Source organism: Martes martes (genome assembly GCF_963455335.1).
Source record: "Martes martes genome assembly, chromosome: 1".
NCBI classification, from domain to species: domain Eukaryota; kingdom Metazoa; phylum Chordata; class Mammalia; order Carnivora; family Mustelidae; genus Martes; species Martes martes.
In genome coordinates this window covers 123,603,763-123,625,921 of record NC_137888.1, presented here as the reverse complement: position 1 = coordinate 123,625,921, position 22,159 = coordinate 123,603,763, and the positions used below count along the sequence as shown (strand labels likewise).

At 50.2% G+C, this 22,159-nt stretch overlaps 1 protein-coding gene across 1 annotated transcript in view; it reads right to left on the bottom strand.

Annotated features, from left to right (window-relative positions):
* Positions 1–5,003: 5,003 nt before the first annotated feature.
* DZIP1L (DAZ interacting zinc finger protein 1 like) overlaps positions 5,004–22,159 on the bottom strand; it is a gene marked incomplete at its 3' end in the record, with an annotated part of 37,833 nt that continues 20,677 nt past the window's right edge. The window contains exons 7-16 of the mRNA XM_080810403.1: positions 21,453–21,515; positions 19,892–20,032; positions 17,602–17,632; positions 16,474–16,527; positions 12,562–12,695; positions 11,675–11,867; positions 8,978–9,194; positions 8,375–8,565; positions 6,715–6,854; positions 5,004–5,165 (exon numbers count right to left, since the gene is read on the bottom strand). Of these exons, the coding sequence (XP_080666529.1) occupies positions 5,004–5,165; positions 6,715–6,854; positions 8,375–8,565; positions 8,978–9,194; positions 11,675–11,867; positions 12,562–12,695; positions 16,474–16,527; positions 17,602–17,632; positions 19,892–20,032; positions 21,453–21,515 (1,326 nt within the window). The remainder of the gene's footprint in view (positions 5,166–6,714; positions 6,855–8,374; positions 8,566–8,977; positions 9,195–11,674; positions 11,868–12,561; positions 12,696–16,473; positions 16,528–17,601; positions 17,633–19,891; positions 20,033–21,452; positions 21,516–22,159) is intronic.

The window sequence follows — 22,159 nt, the reverse complement described above, 5'->3', positions numbered from 1 at the left end:
CATGAAACAGACACAGAGCAAGCCATGCAGGTGTACAATGATTCCTTCCAGTCCTTTCCTCCTAAACCTAGAAAGGACTTGATGGATATTTGTAACTCCCTTCAGAAACTGGTAGCAGGCGAGGAGGGCAGAGGGAAGAGAAAAAAGTACAGAATCCCACTTGAGGTTCTGTCGACTTTAGAGATTGTTTTATTTGAATTCCCTATAAACGTACAGTTTGATTATAGTATGTAAAACAACTTAGGTTATTTCACATTAGACTTTCCAAAGCTGAAAATGGTCTTGCTACACTAGATCTTTGCCAAAAGTCCAAGAAGCAATTGATAATGGTCTTAATCTTCATTATCTTCTATACTACTACCAAGTTCCAGCCACGAGCCCAGAGCATCTTCTACTCCCTAAATTGTGGGTTTACATTTTTAGATGGTTTCAGGTTGTAAACGTAAACTTATTACTAACTTCCAATCAATGTCATCCCCACGTGTCTAAGTTAAACTTCTTTTTTTATTAAGTTCTATGAGCTCAAACTCATGATGCTGAGATCAATAGTTGCATGCTCTTCTGACTGAGCCGAGTGTCTATAAGTTAAACACAATTTTGAAGTTACCTCAGAAGATACATCTATTTATTGGGCACATGGGCGTCTCAGTCAGCTAAGCATGCAACTCTTGATTTTAACTGAGGCCTTGATCTCAGAATTGTGAGGAATGGGCCATTCTACCCAGAAGTATTCAAAAGAGACCCCCAATACGACCCAAATAGTTTCTGTAGTATACAACAAAAAGGAAAAGTTAATCATCAGGGGAAAAAAGATTAAGAATATGATCAGGCAATTTGTACAAGGAAAAATAGAAATAATTGATATGACAATGAAAAAGGGACTCCTAATAGAAGACCACTAAAAAATGTCAATTTTTTTAAAGTGAGTTTCATTTTTCACTCATCACATTGTCATATCCCAACATTTAAAGATAAACAATACCCCCTGGTGGCCAGGGAAGGAGAAAATGAGCCCACACTGCAAACATTAGGCTAAACTGGTTCGGGTTTTCTGGAGAGCATTTAACAATCAATAACAAACATCCCCAAAAGTAGGTGGTTTGGAGCCAGGGCTCCAGGGCCTGCCAGTCAGGGCAGATCCCAGTTGTACTACTTGCTGGCACCTGGACTTGAATCAAGTTTCTTTCAAGGACTGCTCTATGTCTCAGTGACTAGTCGTTCAGTGACTGTAAAGAGTTGCACCAGCTCCCTGACTGCTGTCAGGTTCAGCCGGTGAATATTCATGAGCACTTTGGACCAGTGCCTGGCACATAACATGGCTTTCATTATGATGTTGGTCCAGCAACCTCACTTCTAAGTATTTATCCTAAGAAAATCTTAATTAAGGACACAAAGATGTATATACGCATTTATCACTTCATTATTTAGCAAAGGCCAAAAGTGGAAATGTCTGGTTAAATTTTTTGCAGACTTTACCTTGTAATACTATGAGCCCATTAAGTATAATTATGTTGATACATATGTACTGATGTGAGCGCATTCATATTCTATTTTCGAGAAGGGAGGTCAAGTTAGGGAAGAATAAATATAATGGAACCCTAGGAAGGAGACATATGTGTTTTTTTTAATCAGAGCATGTATAGCTTGATGTTAACAGACATGTTAACCATGTTGACCCTTGATTTGGGGGTTACTCAAATTTATTTTTCTTTTTTGATTGTCTGTGTCTTCCAATTTTTCTACATCAATCTCATTGTTCATATAATTTTTAAGTAATTTATTATGTTGCATACTGAGATGGTTAATCTCAGTCAATTTGACTGAGCTAAGGGATGCTCAAATAGCTGGTAAAACATTCTTTGTGGATATGTCTCTCAGGATGTTTCTGGAAGAGATGAGCATTTGAATCAGTAGACTGAATGAAGAAGATCCATCCTCCCCAATGTGGGTGGGTATCATCCAATCCACTGGGGACCAGAACAGAATGAAAAGGCAGAGGAAGGATGAAATAGCTTTCTCTTCTTGAGCTGGGACATTTATCTTATCCTGCCCTCAGACATTGGAGCTTCTGGTTTTGGGGCCTTTGGACACCAGGACCCTTCCTTGTTCTCCAATCTGCAGATGGCCATGGGATTTCTCCATCTCCATAACCATATCAGCAAATCCCTACAATAAATTCCCTCTTTATACCTATATCCACACCTATATCCTATTGCTTCTGTTCCTCTGGAAACCCTGATTAATACACACATGCTCCAAAGTTCTTATCAATTTTGCCACACATTCTAAAATATGTTTGAAAGTGGGGAGGGATAAGCAGCATAGAAATATAAAACCAATGTTAGTCTCCAAAGTAGATAGAAAAACACATTCGGAAACATATAACTTTATAGTGAACACTGAGGTACAGAATCATTCTCGGTAATTATCACTAGTGTCTGTGTGTTCACATGCAAACAAATGTGCACACACATCTATTTCCTTTGGGTTCCCCCTAAAAGCAAAGCCTGAGGCAAGGATTTGGGAACAGGTTCATTTATTTCAGAGATGCTCCCAAGAAGCGTAAATGAGAGTGAAAAAAATGAAACAGTGGGGAGAAAGGCAAATAAGAGGAGCGCTAGTAAAAAGTAACTGCTGCAAGCCACTGGGATTCACTCCCACTGGGCACTCTCTGAGAAGCTGTGATAAACCTCAGAACTGTCCCACCAACGCGCAGGCAAGCTGAAGCAATTACTAACTCCCCTCCCACCTGGGCTGTGGGCTACCCGGGTAGCGTCAGCTCTCCCACACTTCAGGGTTACATCTGCAAATACGCTACGCAGCCTCCCACAGCATCAGAGACACCTCTGGGCCAAAGAGCAGTGACCCTAGGATGCATGTATGAAGTGGCTGGGCTGCCATCCGACATCAGCTCAGAGTTGCGGGAGACCCGGATGTGGTGGGGGGGACACCCGGATGTGGTGGGGGGAGACCCGGATGTGGGATGTGGTGGGGCAGAGGAGACCTGGATGCGGAGCCACCATCTTTCATATCTCCCTTGCCTAAACCCCGCGAATAGGAAACCAGGACTTTGTTGGGAGAATCCTGGGAGGCGGACGAACCCACCACACTTCCCATTCACTGCCCCTTCTCCTTTTCACACACTCACCTGCGACCATCGCTGCACAGGTCCTCAACTGCTCAAAGGTGTGAGAAACACAAAGGGAATTTACCCTCCGGCAGGCCAGGGCTGTACCAGCCCCAAGTCCCACATCATGCCCTTCATAAGCTGTCTTCTGGCCTCGCTGAGCAGCCTGGTACTGCGGCCCCCTAAGCCTACCCCGACCCCAGATACCCTTTGTCCTCTGCAGTGCCTTTCCTCCTTCGCTTCCCCTGGTTCCTCCCACCAGAACTTCCGGGCCTGGCCAGGTGTTAGAACCCAGAGGTCAAAAGAAGCCCGGATGGAGGGCTGCGGAAGGCAAGAGACCCCAGGTCGGGGGAGAGAGAGGTGGAGCAAGACTGGCCATGAGTTGCTTTCCTAATGGCTGAGGCTGGGTGTTGGGGATGTGCACTGATCACACTACTCCTGAAACCTGTGACCAAAGGGGTCCCATCACAGCGGGAGAATGGTAAGTACAGCTCCAACTTCTTACCCAGCCCTCTCTTAGTTTGCCTTTACATTTCCCTTACTCTCCTCCTGCAAAGAGAGGTCTGAGGCTTGCCCTCCTGTCTCCCCATTTGGCTGCCTCTCCACTAAACCCTTCCCTTGCTGCATACTTGAAGTCTCAGTCATTGTCTTTGCTGCCCAACAAATGGGCAGATGGACTGGGGTTTCTCTACATGTGACTCTTGGAGCACAAGGCTGCATCTCCCTTGAGGCCAGAAATTGCTGTTGGGCTCTGAGGAATGGAGTAGATTGACAGGATGGGGGCACTAGAGCCCAGCCCTTTCTCCCCAGTGGCGGTGGGGGGTAGTAGGAGGGGTCCCTGCTCCACAGCTCCCACTGGGCTGGTGGAGATGTCAGCCCCGCCAGGCAGTTTGGGGGCTCCCTCTCCTCTCCCAGTGGTGGGACCTCCCCCACTCTCTGAGGGCTCTCCCTGCCCCTTCTGCTTCCTCTGCCTTCAGCCCAGCCAACCTCTGGCACTCCTAACTCCATCTTGGCAATCGCATCCCAACAGACCTCACCCGATACAACCAAGGTGCACTAGCTTCGCCCCTACTCTGCCCCTGCTGAAGCTCCAAAAATAATGAGTACACACAAGTTGTAACCATTGTGTTATTTAAATGTTCACATATAATAAATTAAGCTCTTCACATTAAAAAAAATACAGTGGTGGCATAGATAACTTAATTTTGGAGATAATATCAAAAATTAAATTTGTGGTCCTTTGAGCACGGGGTCCCATCCAGGTGGCTTTCCTTCCCTCCCGCCACTGAGCAAGCACAGCCAGACATCAGTTCTGAGACCCTCTCCAGGACTGCCCCTTACAGCACTGGCTGGCTCGGGCTCTACTACCATAGCACCCTAAGCTGTCACTAGTTTAGCACCTTGTAATTCTGCCCCAGTCACCTCTGCCAGCACCCCGATTCAGCAGGGAGAGGCTGAAGGGCCTGGCACAGAGCAAGCACTCAGTAAATGACTTTGGATCAGTCACTGAATGAATGACTGAGGCATGTGTCCCACAAAGACACCATGCAGGGTAAGACTCATCTACACACTATTCCCACAGATTTACAAAATGCCAGCAAATAAAGATCAAGGGGCTCCTTCAGACCGTAGTGAACATGGAGGTGGGAAAGGAAACTGCTCATTATAACCCTTTATAACCCATTATAATCCTTTCTCAAGCCTTGGGACCCAGGGGCACCAAGCACCCCTGGTGCTCGGGAGCAGGACAGGTGGGAGGAAAGAAATTATATCCAACTTCTGCTCTGCTTCTTTCCAAAGGAGATCTCTTGGTTACTGGCGAAGACAAGAGGCCTGGCAGCCTCTTCTGTTCAGGGAGCCCGCCTCTGGGGCAGGATCACCAACCAGGGACCCCGGGTCGGCCAGGGCTCCAAGGGCTGGCATCAAACTTCTCCAGTGGCTTTGAGCGAGACAGGGGCTTCGGTTTTTCTCTCTGGCCCATGTCCTGGGGGAGCTCTTCCAAGGAAGAGATCTCCAAGTCACTCTCAGCATCAGAAAGCTGCAGAGAGGAAAGGGGGAGAGGCAAATGCATTCTGAAAATGGAGGATGAAAATGCTGGACGGACATGGGGGCAAAATGCAGGTTTGGAAAAAGCAGGAGGGAGATGCTCCTTCTCCTGTTTGTTCCCATTTCCCTGTCTTAGAAGACCTGATTCAGAGACCCAGAGTCAGAGTGATTTCAAATGCTCCTGAAATCCCACTGGCCAAACCAAGGCAAGTTCTTTGGAAAGGCTTATGGCAAGTCAAGTTGCTCTTGTAATTTAAACTTTGTCCAGATTTGTTAATTCCCCACATTGGAGCTGAAAGCCCAGAGCATTGACTTTTCTGAATCCCTGAGCTGAATGCCGCCCAGGCTAATGTGCACCTCCCCTCCTCTAAGACAGCTGCTCTGGGGCCCGGTAAACACTCTGACTCGAGGAGTAGCAGAGATGCTCCAGAGCACCAGGATCCCCTAGCCTGGAAAGCGGCTGGGCTGTAGCTAACAGAAAAGCCCGAGCAGGCCAAGGGCCCAGGCAACCTCTGGGCCATGGACCCCACTCCAGAACTTTCAGTGCCCTCCTGGCCTATGATAGGAACATCCTATGCATTTTTTCCCAGAATGTAAGGCCAAGCAGCTAGAACCACCCTGGGCCCAGGGCAGCAGGCTCTAAGCAGAGCCTCAATCTGCTCTGGGACATAGGAGAAGGGACAAATACTTGTTTAATCATTTGGACTTCCTACTCATAAACTGCACACGGCCTGCGCAAGAAACCAAACACGTTATATAATAAGTGTATGATCTCATGAGGACCAAAAAGTGATTGTCCACTCTCCTGGTCATCCCAAGAGGTGCCTTTTCAACTGAGAAGGGTGAGAGAGGAATGTGAAGTAACGAGCTCTGAATGTTTCTGCCTAAGCAGGTAATGGGCATGTGGGAGTTGTTCCCTGACTGGAGGCAGTGGGGAGGGGGTCCTGATGGTAATGGTCGCAGAGGCTGATGGCAGCTAGAGTCTCAGAGAGGCAAGACCACCAAGACATTCTTAGTGATAAGGAATGGCCTTGAATATTCTTAACAAAGATCTCTAGATATTCCCGTTCTATGTTGTCACCTGCTATGATGTGCTATGGGATGCCCCTCCAACACCCTGCCCTCAGAGAGAAGTCGTCTCTGCACACAAGGCCTGGAGTTGGGGTCTGGAGCTGACTGAAGGAAGGGGGTGGGGCCCATGATGGGATGAAACCGAGCCAGAAGACAGTAGCTACTGCAAGCAGCCAGGCACAGCACCAGGTCCCGGCTCTGTCAGAGGCGGGACATAGGAGCATGAGTGACCAGGAGAAACGATCTGTTGAGCAGTTGCTTGTGTAATGAACCAAAAGGCTTCTTAACATCAACAAGGATACAAATAAGAAGTGGCCGTCCCTTCCTCTGTGCAGGGGCAGGGACAGGGAGGTTACCTGCAATGTCCCACTAGGGCCAAGGCTGACACTACACCCCACCCCAGGGCCCCAACACTTGGAGTTGGCTCTATTGGAAATGGCAAGACAACCTCCAAGAGTCCTATGCCCTACCTGAGGCTTGTTTCCCGGCACGGCAGCCCTCTGGGGTCCAGTGTTAGGCAGTAAGAACAGACTGACCCCTCCAGCGGGCTTCTTCACTGGGGCCTCCAGCTGTTTCTCAAGGTTTTTGACCAGCGACTGCACTAGTGTTCCTGGAAGACAACCAGAACAGAAATTCCAGAGAATGAATGCCTCATCCTTCTAAGACATGACCAGACTCTGGTGTGGATAGAAGGAGTGTGGAGAAGGGTCAGAAGGAAGAAGGAAGGGCAGCCACAAAGAAGAGGGGCAGGGGCAGAGAGAAGGCCCAGGCCAACGTGCGCTGGCTTTGCCCATCTTAAAAGTATAACTTCAGTTAATGACATGGCTGTGAACAGAGGCTTAGGAAGCTGTTATTCCCTCTTAATGGCAGGACCTCTGCCCAGCTAGTAGATGAAAAGCAAGACTAACAGGCAAACACAGCCTCCTTCAACATCTTCACTGAGAAGAGAAGAAGTATCATAAATGTAAATTATCACAGAGGAGCCAGGGGCCAGACAGGCTTTCTGCAAACTCCATGCAGGAAGAGGGCTAAGCAGGGACATAGACTATGAACAGACTCCTGGTGACATGCTAAACCCCGCGGGATGTCCAGGCCTCAGGAACGGCCAGGAAGCAGGGAGCTAACCACCACCTCGTAGGGTTCAAATGTCTGAGGGCCTGAGCAGATGTCTGGGGCTACAACAGCCCTTGGTTCATTGATTCATTCAAGAATTGTTTGTTAAGGGGCGCCTGGGTGGCTCAGTCAGTTAAGCATCTGACTCTTTTTTTTTTCTTTAAGATTTATTTATTTATTTGTCAGAGAGAGAGAGAGAAGCAGGCTCCCCACTGAGAAAGGAGCCCGATGTGGGACTTGATCCCAAGACCCTGGGATCGTGACCTGAGCCGAAGGCAGTCGCTTAACTGACTGAGCCACCCAGGTGTCCCAAGCACCCGACTCTTGATTTCGGCTTAGGTCATGATTTCAAGATGATGAGATCAAGCCCTGAGTCAGGCTCTGTGCTCAGCGTGGAGTCTGCTTGAGATTCTCTCTCTCTCTCTCTGCCCCTCCAACGCCCCCCTCCGTTAACTCACATGGGTGTACTCTCTCAAATAAATAAGTAATAAATAAAATATTTTTTAAAAAAAAGAATTGTTTGCTAAGGGCCACTATGTCCAGGCACCCTGTTCCTTACCCCTCATTGTCTTGTCCCAGTACCTCATTTTACAGCAAAGGAACTGAGTGAGAGTGTCTCTCACTCAGACACAAGCAGGTAGCAAGTGACAGAGCCCAGACTGTCTCAGAGGACTTTCAACTCCTGCTTCCAAAACCTTTCCACCCTATCTTCCCACCTGGTGGCTATCAGTACCTGGTGCTGGTGGATTCTGGTGGACTGGGAGACTTGTAATGAGCGAGTGAGCTCCTCCAACCTCTAACAGTTAGGCAAAAAAAGGGGCAAAATAAACCTCTCTCAGATTCTTCCTTCTGATATCTCTGTGATCCCAGGAAAAGATCTGATGGGAGGGAGGGTCATTCTCTCCAAGTTTCAATGAGTTGCCAAATCAGAAAACCCAGAGAAAATCACAGGGTATTTCCAGAACTAGAGGAATCTGGGCTGGAAAAGGGCTGTCCCAGTGGTCCCAGACCACTCACCTGAGGAAGCCAGCCCACCTGAGCCCTTGTTAGGGGGCTGGGCACTCCCCTCCGAGGTCTCGGTGTCAGACCAGTCCCAGTCATCCTCTGGCCGGGACCCCATCCTGGAGGGACCTCGTGGGGGCTGGAGGGATGTCCGCTGCACCGAATTTCCCTCCTCCAAGTCCTCTTCAGAACTGAACGGGGGCGTACTGTCATGGAAGGGAAGAAATGAGGCCTATATGGACCAGAAACACTTTAAAAGCCAAACCTTACCACTTGCAAGCATGTTTTGTTTGCCCTGAGCCAGCCCTGCTCCTTCCTTGGGTCTGGGTGACAGGAGGTACCCTGGAGCACAGAAGCCATACCAGCAACTCTGTTAGAAGATGGGGACCAAACCCTCCTGGTGCAGCAACTAAGGCTTAAGGAAGAAATAGGGAAGGAAGGGTAGGTTTGTCCCGCCTGGGAACAAAGGACCCTGGTCTCTTCATGGGGGCTTGGGAGGAGACCCCACCTGAGGCCCCTCACCTGTTTGCAGAAGACTGTGGGAGGCCCTGATAAGGACTGCCTGAGGCTGGGAGCCGCAGCCACAGACCCAGAAGGAATGCAGAGTCCAGGGCTCACCTCAGCCCAGGCCCTGGGGAAGCAGGGGTGCTGGAGCGTCCATGTGCTCTGGGACGTGGAGCGGGGGTGGGCATGTGGGCCAGGCCAGGGCCATGGCTGCCGCGGCTCTGAAGAGTCATCGAGGGAGACTCTGCTGGTTTGGATGGCGACGCCACATGCAGGGTCCTGGACTTCGCCTGTGCCTCTTTGATGACCAATGGGTTCTGCTGGCTTTTGACTAGAAACACAGAGAGGAATAAGTTCCAGGGCATGACCATCTGGGCCCTCGAGCCTGAAGAAGACAAAAAGAGACGTTCTGGCCCACTAGAAATGGACAAGTCACTCTGTCACTCTATACCATAATAGCCACAGTCAATAAAGTCCTTGCCCCTACTCCCAGTTGTCTGTCCTGCTGCTGGCTTGACGCAGGGTTGGGGACGGCCCATAGTTCCACGAGAAACCAGGAGAGCAGCTTGTGTTCCAGGGTCATAACATCATTCCAGGAGTGCCGCGGGAGTCGGCAGGTCTGAAGAGGGGCCCAGCTTGCCTGCAGCTTCACCCTGCAGTCCTAGGGCCTCATCTCCCCAAGAGCCCCACCCAGGCTGCGGCTGCCAGAGTTCAGACAACCTTGCAGGAAGGCCCTGCTGCCACCAGAGGTCGCCACAGGACCACATGGGCCATCCACACCCACCACTGTCCTCCCAAATAGGCAGGTGGCTGGCAGGAGGGCTCAAGGCAGGCCAGCAGACCCAGCGCCTCCCTCTTCTGAACTGCATCAAGTCCCATTGAGGCTGGGGGTAGGAGGGCGGCGAGGATCCAGGATCAGCAATTTTTTTAATGGAAAGAGAAGCACATCGCAAAGAGTCAGAGTAAGTTCTGTTGCATGAAACTCATTATGTGTGGACTGTCACCGTGTAAATGTGTTTCTTACTGTAGTTCAAGATAGAAAACGTCTGAAATACACTGCTCTCCGAGAACACATTTACGTGGAAGTGGATCTTCTAGGAGGCGCAGACTGAAGGGAAGGGAAGGCAGACAAACTGGCTGCGGGAAAGTAACGACGACAACTAGTTACTGCACACCGACAGCAAGCTAAGCCCTCTACCTACAGCATCCACGGAGCCCCGAGCCCTTAGGACAATGTTTTCTCCTTGCTTTACAGAGGATACAGGATATCCAGGGACTCAATCAAGGCCCACAATTCCATAGAAGGAAGTGGTCAGTACAAACTCAGGTCATCGGCCACCCCAAAGCCAGGGTTCTTGCTACTCATGGCCTTGCTTCATCCCACAGCTTTGCCCCAAAACAAAAAGAGGTGCAATCAAGGCAGAAATCAGAGATGAGCATTCCCATAGCACTCATGGGACCTAGAAAACTAGCATGTGGGCGTAGAGCTGGAAAGAGAGGTCTACAAAATGCTGTAAAAACACATTGCTCATCTCATACCTCCAAGACATGCCCTGGAGAAGGTGGGGCCCCTGGACCTGGGAAGGGGAGCTCAGCAAGGGGTGGTTCTCACTCTTGGCTTTCTGACCACAGGAGCAAGGGCTAGACAGGAGGGGGCACCTGGAGGAACAAGGTACCTTTCCTCTTTTGGAAGCCTGTCCTCAGAAGATGCTTTCATTCCTCTTCCTTGCCTCCCTGTCCCCTCTCTCCTCTCAGCCCACGCACCCACACACCCCACCCCTATGCTTGGCCCCATCACACTTCCTAGTCTGGGCTGGTTTCCCAGCTGAGGTGGCAAGCCCTGGCACAGATCAGCCTCAATAGATTTTAAAATTATCAGTCCCTGTACCAACAAAAATCATCTCACATATCCCCAGAGAATGTGTCCACACTCTGGAAAATTCCTTAATATGAAGAGTTCAGATTGGGTCTGCCTATACAGGAGGAGATAAGAGAATCGGTATCCCTCTGGCCACATATGAGGGAAAGGAGCTGCAACATCGTCCTGCACAAACAGCCTCGGACCCTTGAAGCCCTCCCTAGAGCCCCCAGTTTCAGCAGCCCAGTGGATCTGGGAATCCTCCAGAAATGGGGGGGGGGGTCTCAAACCTAAGAACACAAATTCCCTTGCTTTCTCAGTTCCTTGAAGACAGAGACTGGAGGGTCCTCACCCACACATTTGGATTCTCCCCAAGAACCACTGGGCCTGTCCTTGTCACAAGCCCCAGGGGCAAATCAGGGACTGTGATCTGGCAGAGGGAACCACAGTCAAGCTCTGAGGATGTGTGGGCAGGCAGAACTCACCCAGCCTCTCACGCCCTCCCACTGCTACCCAGCAGAGTTTCCATCTTATTCCTATTTGCCTCCACCTGCAGCCCCAGTGCTCTCAGGCCTTGGGCCTTCTCCCGGCACTGACATGCCCCTCTTCAGAGCCAGAAACAGAATGGGCTACTCTCTGTTGGAGCAAAGTTCAAGTTGTGATCAAAGCAAGTAAAGCAGTGTAGAGCCAAGTTGCTGAGTGGGGCAGCAAGCTCAGAGCTGACCACAGGCCCAACTCTAGCTCTCCACCAACTTCCCTGGGTGACTCGGGCCCACTCCTGGATTCTGGTTCCCCCAACAGAGAACTTTTGGACTCAGTCATCTGTGAGGACTCTCCCCTCTAGCCCTTGAAAGTAATGCCTTGCTGGGGACAGGCAGTGCACCCTCCTTGTGTGCAAACCAGCCCAGATCCTCCCAGTCACAGCCCCCAGGGATGCCCTTTTGCCAGCTCACCTGGAGCCTTGGTGTCTGGCTGGGACACTGGTGCCCTCTTCCTCTGTCCCTCCTTCACTCTGCTGGTGGCTTCCTTGACAAGCTTTTCCCTCAGACTCAGAAATTCAGAAAATCTCCGTGCCCTCTGCTCCCGCTGGGCTCTCAGGAGGGACTCAAGGTGTCTCAGAGTTTGGATGGAGATTCCCTTTGCATCCTAAAAAAGATAGAAGTTCCTCTTTGAAGACAGAAGCCCACCTCATTCTCCCCCAAAGCCTCTCGTACCTGCTGCTGGCCTGGGAGTCCCTGTGATCAGCGCTGGGTGTTCTCTGGGAGAGGATATGGTGAGTGTCAGAGCAGGGTGGGCAGGGGGTGCCTATGCTGCACAAAGTGTGGTGGTTTAGGGTCTGGGAGCCTTGTCAAAACATGCATGGTAGGCACCTGGGTGGGTCAGTCTGGTAAGCATCTGCCTTTGGCTGAGATCATGATCTCAGGGTCTAGAATCGACCCCAGCATAGGGCTCCCTGTTCAGTGGGGAGTCTGTTTCTCCCTCTCCCTGCCACTCCCTCTACTTGTGTTCTCTCGCTCTCATTCTCTCTCAAATGAATAAAAATAAAAATAATAAATGGACACAGAAGAAAGCAGCCCATGAGTGGAGAGCACAGAGAGGTCAGGACACAGGGTGACACCCCCAGCAATCACTAGAAACGGAGGAGAGAGACCACACTGCTGCCGTGAGGTAAGGAGAAGCCATGTGGGCTTATACTCCCAGATATGAAAGGCTCCCCAGCTGGAACAAGTAAGATGAATAAGCCTATGCAGCTAAGAGAAATCAAGCACTTGCCAGGTTAAGAATGCCACGTATCCAAATGGTAGGCAGCAGCCCTTGCAACTGTGGCTCCCGCGCTTACTCTCTTTATCCCCATGCTTTCCAGTTTCTCTTCTAGGGTGTCCTCCAAGACTGGCCTGAACTGCTTCAGCAGGGTGGGGTTTCGCCTCAGAGCAGCCAGCACATTCTGCTGTCCGTCTCGGGAGTCCTCCAGATCTGCAGCACACAACAATCCACCAAGGTCAGCCTGGGCGCCCAAAACCTCCATTCTCAAAGTCACATAGCCCCTGCGTGGCCCTCACCAGCCCATGACCCATGTCTCTGGCCAGCGAGCCCAGAGCCACGGACCCCACCTGAGTGTCCACCCCAGACACTGGGAATGTTTCTGCTGCTGGCTCCCACTACTTCAGGCCACCTACCTGCCTGCAGGATTCTCCTCCCCTGCCCGTCCGGGCCACCAGGATCTGGGCTCAGTGCTGCCCAGGTGAATCTGGGATTTGTGGGCTTTTGACTTGCTCTTGAGCCCTAGCAGCAGCTTGTTGCCAAGCTCCATTCCTCCCCTCAACCCGGTTTTATTGAGACATAACTGAGACAGAGCAGCTTATACGTTTAAGGTGTATAGCGCAGTGACTTGAATTTATTCTGAGATTATCACAGTAAGCTTAGTTAACACCCACCCTCTCATACAGATACAAAAGAAAAAAATGAAACAAGTTTCCCCTTGTGATGAAACCTCTTGGGATCTCTCTCTTAGCAGCTTTCCCGTATGTCTTCCAGCAGTGTTAGCTCTGGTCCTCCTGTCCATGACCTCCCTGGCACTCGTTTCTACTCTCACGGGCAGCTTGTACCTTTTGACCACCTTCCTCCAATCCCCTTTCCCTACCCACTACCTCTGGTAACCACAAATTATGATCTTTTTTTCTATGAGTTTGATTTTTGGTTTGTTTTGATTCTACATATAAAGGAGATGATACAGTATTTGTCTTTCTCTGTCTGACTTACTTCATTTCACATAATGCCCTCAGAGTCCATCCATGTTGTCACAAATGGCAGGCTTTCCCCCCTTTTATGGCTAAATAATATTCCGTTATATATATCTACCTCTACCTCATTATCCATTCATCCATCAATGAACACTTAGGCTGTTTCTGTATGTTGGCGATTGTAAACCGCAGATTCCAGGCCCTGCCGGCTGCCAGCCCTGTGTGATCCTGGCCCCAACTGACACTCTCACCTACTGCTGTACCACGTTCTGCTCCCATCCAGGGGATCGAAGTCTGCACGGGACAGACACCATAAATTTCCTTCAAGTTTACTGTCTCTAGAGATCAGGGACTCGCCCTCCAAAGTAGTACACAGAAGGACCACAGAAGTTAAAAATGCATATTCCCTGGCCCCACCCTCCAGAAAGTCTGATTCCATAAGTCCAGGGAAGGACCCTGGAAACTGCACTTTAACTTGTCTAAATGATTATGGTGGAGGTGAGCCACAGACCATACTGTGAGAAATATGGACCCAGAGGATAACAAAATAAGCCATTAAAATAAAATGTGGTCATTGCTGCAAAGAGGCCCTCCAAGGACTCGGGTCCAGTGTGGGGTGGTGGGAGGGAGGGTGGGCACACTGCCCTTACAGCAGGACCAGCCCTTGAATTCACTCAGTAGACATTTTCTGACAAGTAATATGGAGAATGAACGGGCTAGTACTGGGGTGCTGGGGGGCACAGAAGACCCTCAAGGGGCTCACATTCAAGAATGGTCATGTCAACTGTGGCCGCACATTTGAATCTCCTGGGCCCCATCCCAAACTAATGACATCAGAATCTCTAAAGCTGGGCCATAGACCTCAGATCTTCTAACACCCAAGCCTGAGAACCAAGTGTTCTAGAGCAATGGTTCCCGAAATGTGAGCTTCAGCGACGGCACCACCGGGTAACTTATTAGAAATGCAGATTTTCAGATCCCACTCCAACCCTACTGAGTCGAAAATTATGGATGTGGAACCCAGCAACCTGTGTTTTAGCAAGCTGCCCCCCACCAGGTTGATCCTCCTCCATCAAGTCCATGCTGGGGCGTAAGCCCCAACCGTGGCCACACATCGGAATCACCAGGAGCTTTAAATACTACCGTTGCCTCGAACCCACCTCCTATATGTTCTGTTTAAGGCCGGGGGTGGGGGTTGCTGGTGGGGTCCTCAGAGAGTTACAAGTAACCTGGGTGATTCTTAATGTGCAGTCAGCTGCGGACAGCCACTGGTGTGACAGCGGGGCTCCAACAAGCATCAGGACGCCTGGAGAGTGCCAACATAGGCTGCTGGACCCCGCCCCAGAATTTCTGACTCTGCTTATGTGGGATAAGGCTGAGAATCTGACAACTTTCCTTTCTTACAAGTTCCCAAGTGGTATTTCTCCTGCTGATCTGGAGCTAGAAGAGGCAGGCCAGGTACAAAAAGGCCGAGCACAGTGGATCAGTGTGGGAGACACCAGGTGCGTGTGACAAGATGGGATGGGTAGGGGTCAGCCAAAGCACCCTCCTCAGCTCCGCTCTCCATGACTCGGCAGCCTCTGCGGAAGGATTTGGTTCCTCCCCTCTATGAACCTCAGCAGGTCCAGTAACGTGTTGTGTTACTCAGCAGATAGCTTCCCCCAACAAAGCTGCATGCATCTCTAATTTGAACTTCTAAATTCCAAGGTTAAGTGCATGGGATGGGGGTGGGGAGTAGTAGAGGACGAGTTAAATAAATTTTGGTGGGGCACCTGGGTGGCTCAGTGGGCTAAAGCCTCTGCCTTTGGCTCAGGTCATGATCTCAGGCTCCTGGGATTGAGCCCCACATAGGGCTCTCTGCTCAGTGGGAAGCCTGCTTCCTCCTCTCTCTCTCTCTCTCTCTCTCTCTCTCTCTCTCTCTGCCTGCCTCTCTGCCTACTTGTGATCTCCATCTGTCAAAGAAATTAAAAAAAAAAAATCTTTAAATAAATAAATAAATAAATAAATTTTGGTTCATCCATCCAACAGAATACTGTAAAGCCCTGCAAAAATAATGAAGCAACTGTACATAAAGAGACAGGAAATGATTTCCCAAATAAGTTGTTGAGAAAATAACCAAATACAGAGCAGTATGTATAGTATGATCCCATTTGGGAAAAAGGAAAAAAATGCATGCACATATGTGCTTATATCTGCACCAAATATCTCTGGAAAGATAAATGAGAAAGCATAGCAGTGTGATCTCTGGGTGGAAACTGGATAGCCCAGCAGGAGGGAGACCTACTTCTCACTGTACACACACTCTTTTGCTCGCTTGCTCACTTGCTTGCTTACTTTTTTTTCCTTTTTTCCAAGAGCATAGATTACTGTCTCAGAAGTAAAGGAAGAAATATTACATTAAAAAACAAAATTCCCATGGTGAACTCTTTGGTGACACAAATAAAACCCTTTCCTGGGTGCACTGGTTGGGTCACTTTTGTCATATGAGAGCCCAGCTCCAGAGGGCAGCCCTGGTCAGCAGGTCAGCTGCACACACTCATTGATCTCTCCTAGGAGCTCTTCTCCCCAACTCCCCCAGGAGCTCCCACAGTCAGGGAACACTGCTGGGTTTTTTTTCCACTTCTTCTTTGCATCCCCTGAATCATGTGGTTGAGCTCTCTCTGCATTTCAGACTCACCACTAAATGGACTGAATGAAAACAGAATGTGCCCAGGACCGTGGAGAGGGAGCCCAGGCAGACTCCGAATCCCGCCTCTGCCCACCTGCCGGCTCTGTGACTCTCCCTCTCTGGGCTTCCCCATCAGTGAGCCATCAGATCCCACGTTAAGGCCTGTATGTAACCTGCCTGGCACACACAAGGTGCTTGAAGTACTCATCTCATGTCCCTACTTCCCTTCCCCGGGCTTCCGGTAGCCAGACACAGTGAGGGAGAGACAAACTAGACAAGGAGGACAAATATAATGCAGGACGAATCCTGCATTAGACACCGGGGAAAGACATTCAGGCCTCACCTTCCTCAGAAGAGTCTTCTTCTGTGACCACAGCCTTCAGGCCCTCGCAGGTCCCTGAGGAGAGCCCAACAGTTAGTGGCCCCGATGCCCCGGATACCATCCCTGACTTGGAGGAAAGCGCAGAACACCACGTGATTGCCAGTCAGAAAGAGCAAGCCTTCCAGTAGTTTCTTCACCAGGAGAGGCAGGATGGATGAAACTGCGGTCATGAGCACAGACAGTGCGAGCCAGAAAGACCAGAGTTCCCAGCCCAGCTTGCCCATCGCTGGCCCTTCACAACCCCGGGGGGGGAGGGGGCTGTCCCAGAACCTCGGCAAGCCCCAGTCTCCTCATCTAAAAAATGAGGCTGATAATGCCGGGCCCACATTAAGTAGTGGGGAAAATGTAATGAGACAATGAATCTAAAGTGCTTGACGACACGCGTGGCACACATCCCAGCCCCAGCCCTCAGGACGTTCAAGGCCACAGGGAGGGTGCCTCTCTGACCTGCTAGCCAAGCTGGGGAAGGAACGTCTGACCTAGAGGCAGGGATTAGGGACAGGCATGTGGGTTTGCAAGAAAAGGCAGAAAGGTGGCTAACGAGACAGGACAGAAGAAGTGGGAGTCCAACGGGCCAGGTTTCATAAGGGCTTGGCCAAGGTCCTCCATGCAGGGGCGGTCTCTTGTGGGTTACTGGCTCCCTTTAGATGCCAGCATGTGCATCCATGAGACACTCACACACACAAGAACCACACAGCAGCACACCAGGGTACCCAGAGGAAGACTACACATAACTCTAGACAGGCCACATTCATATTCAACTGCTACACCCTGGGAGGAAGGTCAAAGTTGATGGCTCGAACCCTAGGCATGAGGAATTAGAATCTTTTCGTGAAAAGCTCCATCAATCACTGCCCGCAGGATCTTCACCGTTCCCTGGGTCTCCACCACCCCACAGAGAAGAACAGGCCAGGCCAGAATCCATCTGTCTGTCCCAGAAGCAGATCTCCCCTTGCCCTCCCTCACCCAGCCAGCGAGCCTGACACCCCATGACCCAGGAGCTGCTCTCACTGCCACCCCCCTCACTCTATAAACTGACTGGTGAGGGACAGGAGAGAGAAGAGGCCAAGACTATTAGAAAACACTTACGCTCCTCCTTCCTGAGAGACATGGTCTGGATCTGCAAAGATACAGAACAGAACAGGCAGCTGGGAACCCTGCTCTGTGCAGTGGGTCTGCCCAGCACCATAAAGAAGGGACAGTCAGTTTCCACATCCCCCACTGGGAACTAGAAGGAGCTCGGAGAACGCTGCCCAACCCCCCAGTGCACCTCCTGCCATCCATATGTAGGGGGGGTGATGGCACCGAGGTTGAACAGAAGCATCCAGGATGGGGAGGCGACAATGCCCCTCTTCAGAGAGGGACTGTGATTTGAAGGGCAGGAGCCCCATGTGAGTGGAGTGGGACAGGCATACAGCAATACTACTGGTACACTTGGTGGACAACCGGGGTGAGGCAGGCTCCCCCCCAACATGGGGACATGAGCTGAGGGCCCCCTGGGCGGAAGGAGGCATGAGCTGGCAGTCATTTAACTGCTGAGCCCTCCCTTTTCCAGAAGGCGCCTCTTCATCCTCCTTCCACACAGTCGCACATGGGACAGCCACTTGTGACAATGTGACCCCGCACCACAGCCATAGCCAAGTGTCTAGGTTGGGGCAGAGAACCCTGAATTGGAAACATGTGAAGTCAAGAGCCAGTGGCAGCCAACTGGTTTGGGGGTTGTTTGTTTGTTTGTTGCTTGTTTGTTTGTATTGCCATATGGGACAGGTATGACGTGAAAGGTGATCTTCAGAATAAAAAGAACAAATTTAAGCAGATCTAGAGAAAAGGACAGACACACACAGCAAAGGAAAACTCCTGACTACATTCATGTCTGTCGTTCTAGTTAATCCCAGACTCAGCTGCTCTCCTGCCTTGAACTTTCTGAGACATCCTGTCTACCCTTAAGACAAATTTCCTCTTCTGCTTAAGCTTCAATTGTTTTTTATTATCTACTGATGAATGACACATCCAATGCCAATTTCCAACTACTTCTTCCTTTACCTACCTCTATGCTAGAGACTCTAAAACTAATTATTTGCCTTCTAACATTCCTTGCAGCTATGGTTGCCCATGTAATACAGCTCTGACCAAAAAATATAAGCAAAAGTCTGAGGAAGGGGCCTTTTCATCAACTTCTTCTACTGAATATGGTTGTGATGGTTGGGGCTATGGCAGCCATCTTGCAATTATAAGGGTCAAACATGAAAACAAAACTCAACCCACTGAAGATGGTAAAAAAGAAAAACTGAGTTTGGATTTTCAATGACATAATTTTGCTGCTAAACCAAGGCCATCAACTGTCACCTCTTTTGACGTTACAATACAAATAAACCCCTACTAACCTATTCTAAATCCAGGTTTAGCCAATGGGCTCCCTAGTGAAATACCTGCAAACAGGAGTCCCGGGTAACAGAAGGAAGAAATCTCCATATTGGACCTGAGGTGGCCAGAGCAGTGAAGAGCTAAGTGGGGGGAGGCCCAGTAAAAAGAAAAGCAGCAGAAGAGAGGGTCAGATCCATTACCCAAGTGAAGTACAGCTAGGAGAACTGAAAACACAAAAACCAGGGAGCGGGAACAAGAAGACTGAACTAGGTAGTGACAGGAGGCGCTCTGCTCAGATAATCTGTGTGGAGGGGGTTCCAGAAGAAAGGCAAGGCCCTGAGGCCCTAGAGGGGCCACTCTGATGGCAGAGACACCTGTCTCCTGACCTGCAGCTCAGAAGGGGGAGCTGAGCCTCGACTAGGCAGAGAGCTAGCAGCAGTAGGTCAAGGGGTCAGCTCTAGGAGAGGGGTGCTACGTGAGCAGATGACTTATCATACTAATTTGTCTGACAACATCATCAGTGGCCGTTAATTTAGGACAAGTGTTTTGACCAGGAAATGATGTCTGAGAACGCAGTGAAAAGAGCCCAAGTTTTGCAGTGTACTGCCTGGCCAGGGCTGAATCCCCCCACTGGCTCTTATAGGGTGTGCTCTGTGGACTTGAGGGAGGCACCTGCTTCTCCAGCCTGTTCCATCATCTGTCAAAGGAAGATGGGGGAAAGCCAATGTCTGCCTTGAAGGGCAGCAGTGAGGTTTAAATGAAGTAATACACCAAGTATCAAGGAGGTTCCAGCCCTTGGAAAATGACTGGTGTTTGTGTGAACTTAGCTCAGCCCCTCCAGACAACAGGGGTATCTTCAGCCTGGAAACAGACGGCCGCAGCTCCATCATTCTTCTCTCTCCTGAGAGCCTCGCTAATGAGACCACTGCCAGTGAGTCCGGAGAATCAAAGGAGATCCTCACAGAGAAGAGGCCTAGGGGCCCCGGGGCCTGGCAAGGAGGAGGGACAGACCTACCATCTCCTCCTGGGAGGCAATGAGCCTGGCTTGTTCCTGGAGCTGGGCGCGGAGAGCACTGATCTGGCGCTGGAACTGGGCGGCTGCTTTCCTCTGATCCTGAGACAGGGAGGCCCGGAGCATCTCGTTCTGCTCCTGCAGCTGGTGGGCACAGGGGACTCAGTCAGTCAGGTGTCGTGGCGACCTCAGAGTGCCCGGGAGCTGCAGGCCTGCTCTTGTAGGCACACGCTGGCTGCGGTTTCACCTGAAGTGGGGTGGGGGCTTCCAGACCTGGGTAGGTGGCTTCTAACAGGATGGGCTACTTCCCAGTTTGGGCATATTTCCAAGCTGTGCTTGAGGGGAAGTGAGAATTGGATGCAGGCCCCTATGATCAGGGGAAACAGGCTTTCTGTCCAGCATGAGCACCCATGGAAGGACAGTCAGATAACCTGAGGCCATTCATGAGTCATCCAATGGTGTTTTTAGGGAAAAACCAAAGTGAAGAAAATACCATCCCATGCTGTTGTAAGAGTAGAGAGAAGATGAAACTGTTTCTATTTGCATAAAGAAACTCTAGAAAAATACCCAAGAAAGCAGTACAAGTGGACAGAGAGCCATGGGGTGGGTGCTGGGGGCAGGTAGACAGAGTCGGGGTGGAAGTGAACCTCCATATATTTCAGTACATTGTACTGAGTGTGCCTTCATATGTTTCTTCTGCTTTTGGAATAAATTAAACTGTATTTCCCACCTGAAGATGTTTCAAATAAAATAAAACCATCAGATGGTCGGGGCTCCTGGACGGCTCAGTGGGTTAAAGGCTCTGTCTTCAGCTCAGGTCATGATCCCAAGGTCCTGGGATCAAGCCCCACATCGGGCTCTCTGCTCAGCAGGGAGTTTGCTTTCCCCTCTCTCTCTCTCTGCCTGCCTCTCTGTCTGCTTGTGATCTCTCTGTTAAATAGATAAATAAAATATTTTTTTTTAAAAACCATCAGATGGGAATTACTGGAAATGAGAGTGCCGGCCTCTGATCTCAGCACCTGCCTCTTCTGGGCTTTCTGTAGGCAGTACCTGGAGCTTCTGATAACCAGCTTCCTCCTCAACTTGCTTCCTCCTCAGGGGCATTTTCATAGAAGCTATTGTCTCATCCTGAGGCCTACTGCTCCCTGTTCCCCGATCTCAGTATTTGAGCCTTTCCATGTGGGCTCCCCTTGAATGATGGCTGAGGTTCTCTCCTGGGTGGGGTTTCAAGGAAGAGCCCAAACATGAAATGACCAGGCAATGCATCTAAGGTTTCCAGGCCTGCTCTCTGTGGACGGCCTTAAGGGGTCCCTGCATAGGGGACCACAGAGTAAAGCAGGTGTTGGGTTCAGAAGACAAGTCCCAGAGGCCCTGACTCCTGGCCAGGGAGGCTGCTGTCTGGGAAGCTGACCCCTTCTAGGGATTGATGGGGGGTCAGCTACCAGGAACACTATCAGCAACCAAATACTGGTCAGTTTGAGGGGGGTAGTGATAGAGGATGGGGGTGCCATAGGATAAGAGGAGGTCTCAGGAAACCCAGCTCCCCTAGACCACCCAGAGTTACCTCTCGCTTCTGAGCTGCATACTTTCCCTGAAGTTCCTTCATTTTTCTCTTCCATTCTGCTTTCTGAAAAAGATAAACAGGCCTCTGGATATCAGAATGTACTACAAAGCTACAGGAATTAAAAAGTGCTGGCTCATGATTAGGCAGAGTAGTGAAAAGAACAGAAAGCCCAGACAAAGACTGGGGGGTGGTGGGGGATAGAATCTTAGTCTGGGGGAAAGAGATTATTGACAAATGGAGTTCAAACGGGTGGTTAACTGCCTGGAAAAAAATATATGAACTTGAGTCTTTATTTCATATCTTAAACCAAAATAAATTTTAGGTGGGTCAAAGATTTAAACTTAAAAATTGGAAGTGATATCAGTAAAACGGTACCATAAGAAATTCCAGCTCTCAAACCACCCACAGGTGTGGATTCCTCTGTGGGAGCCCAGGAACCCAGCTGAGAGTTTCTAGCACTTCAAAGAGGAAAAAAACAAAACAAAACAAAACAAAACCAAACCTGAGAATAGATGCATTCCAGAGAAGTTTCACTTTCCCTGCCTCAGCTCTCCCCAAGGTGGCACAGCTCGGTGCCTAGAGAGAGACCCCTCAGCCTGCAATTTTTCCCGTGGAGGAAAGTGAGAGCAAGTGAGCACCCACCGCCCCAGCCTCACAGGGTGCTGCCCAGGAGGCCCACTTCTCTCCCCCGCCCTCAGAACGGGGGG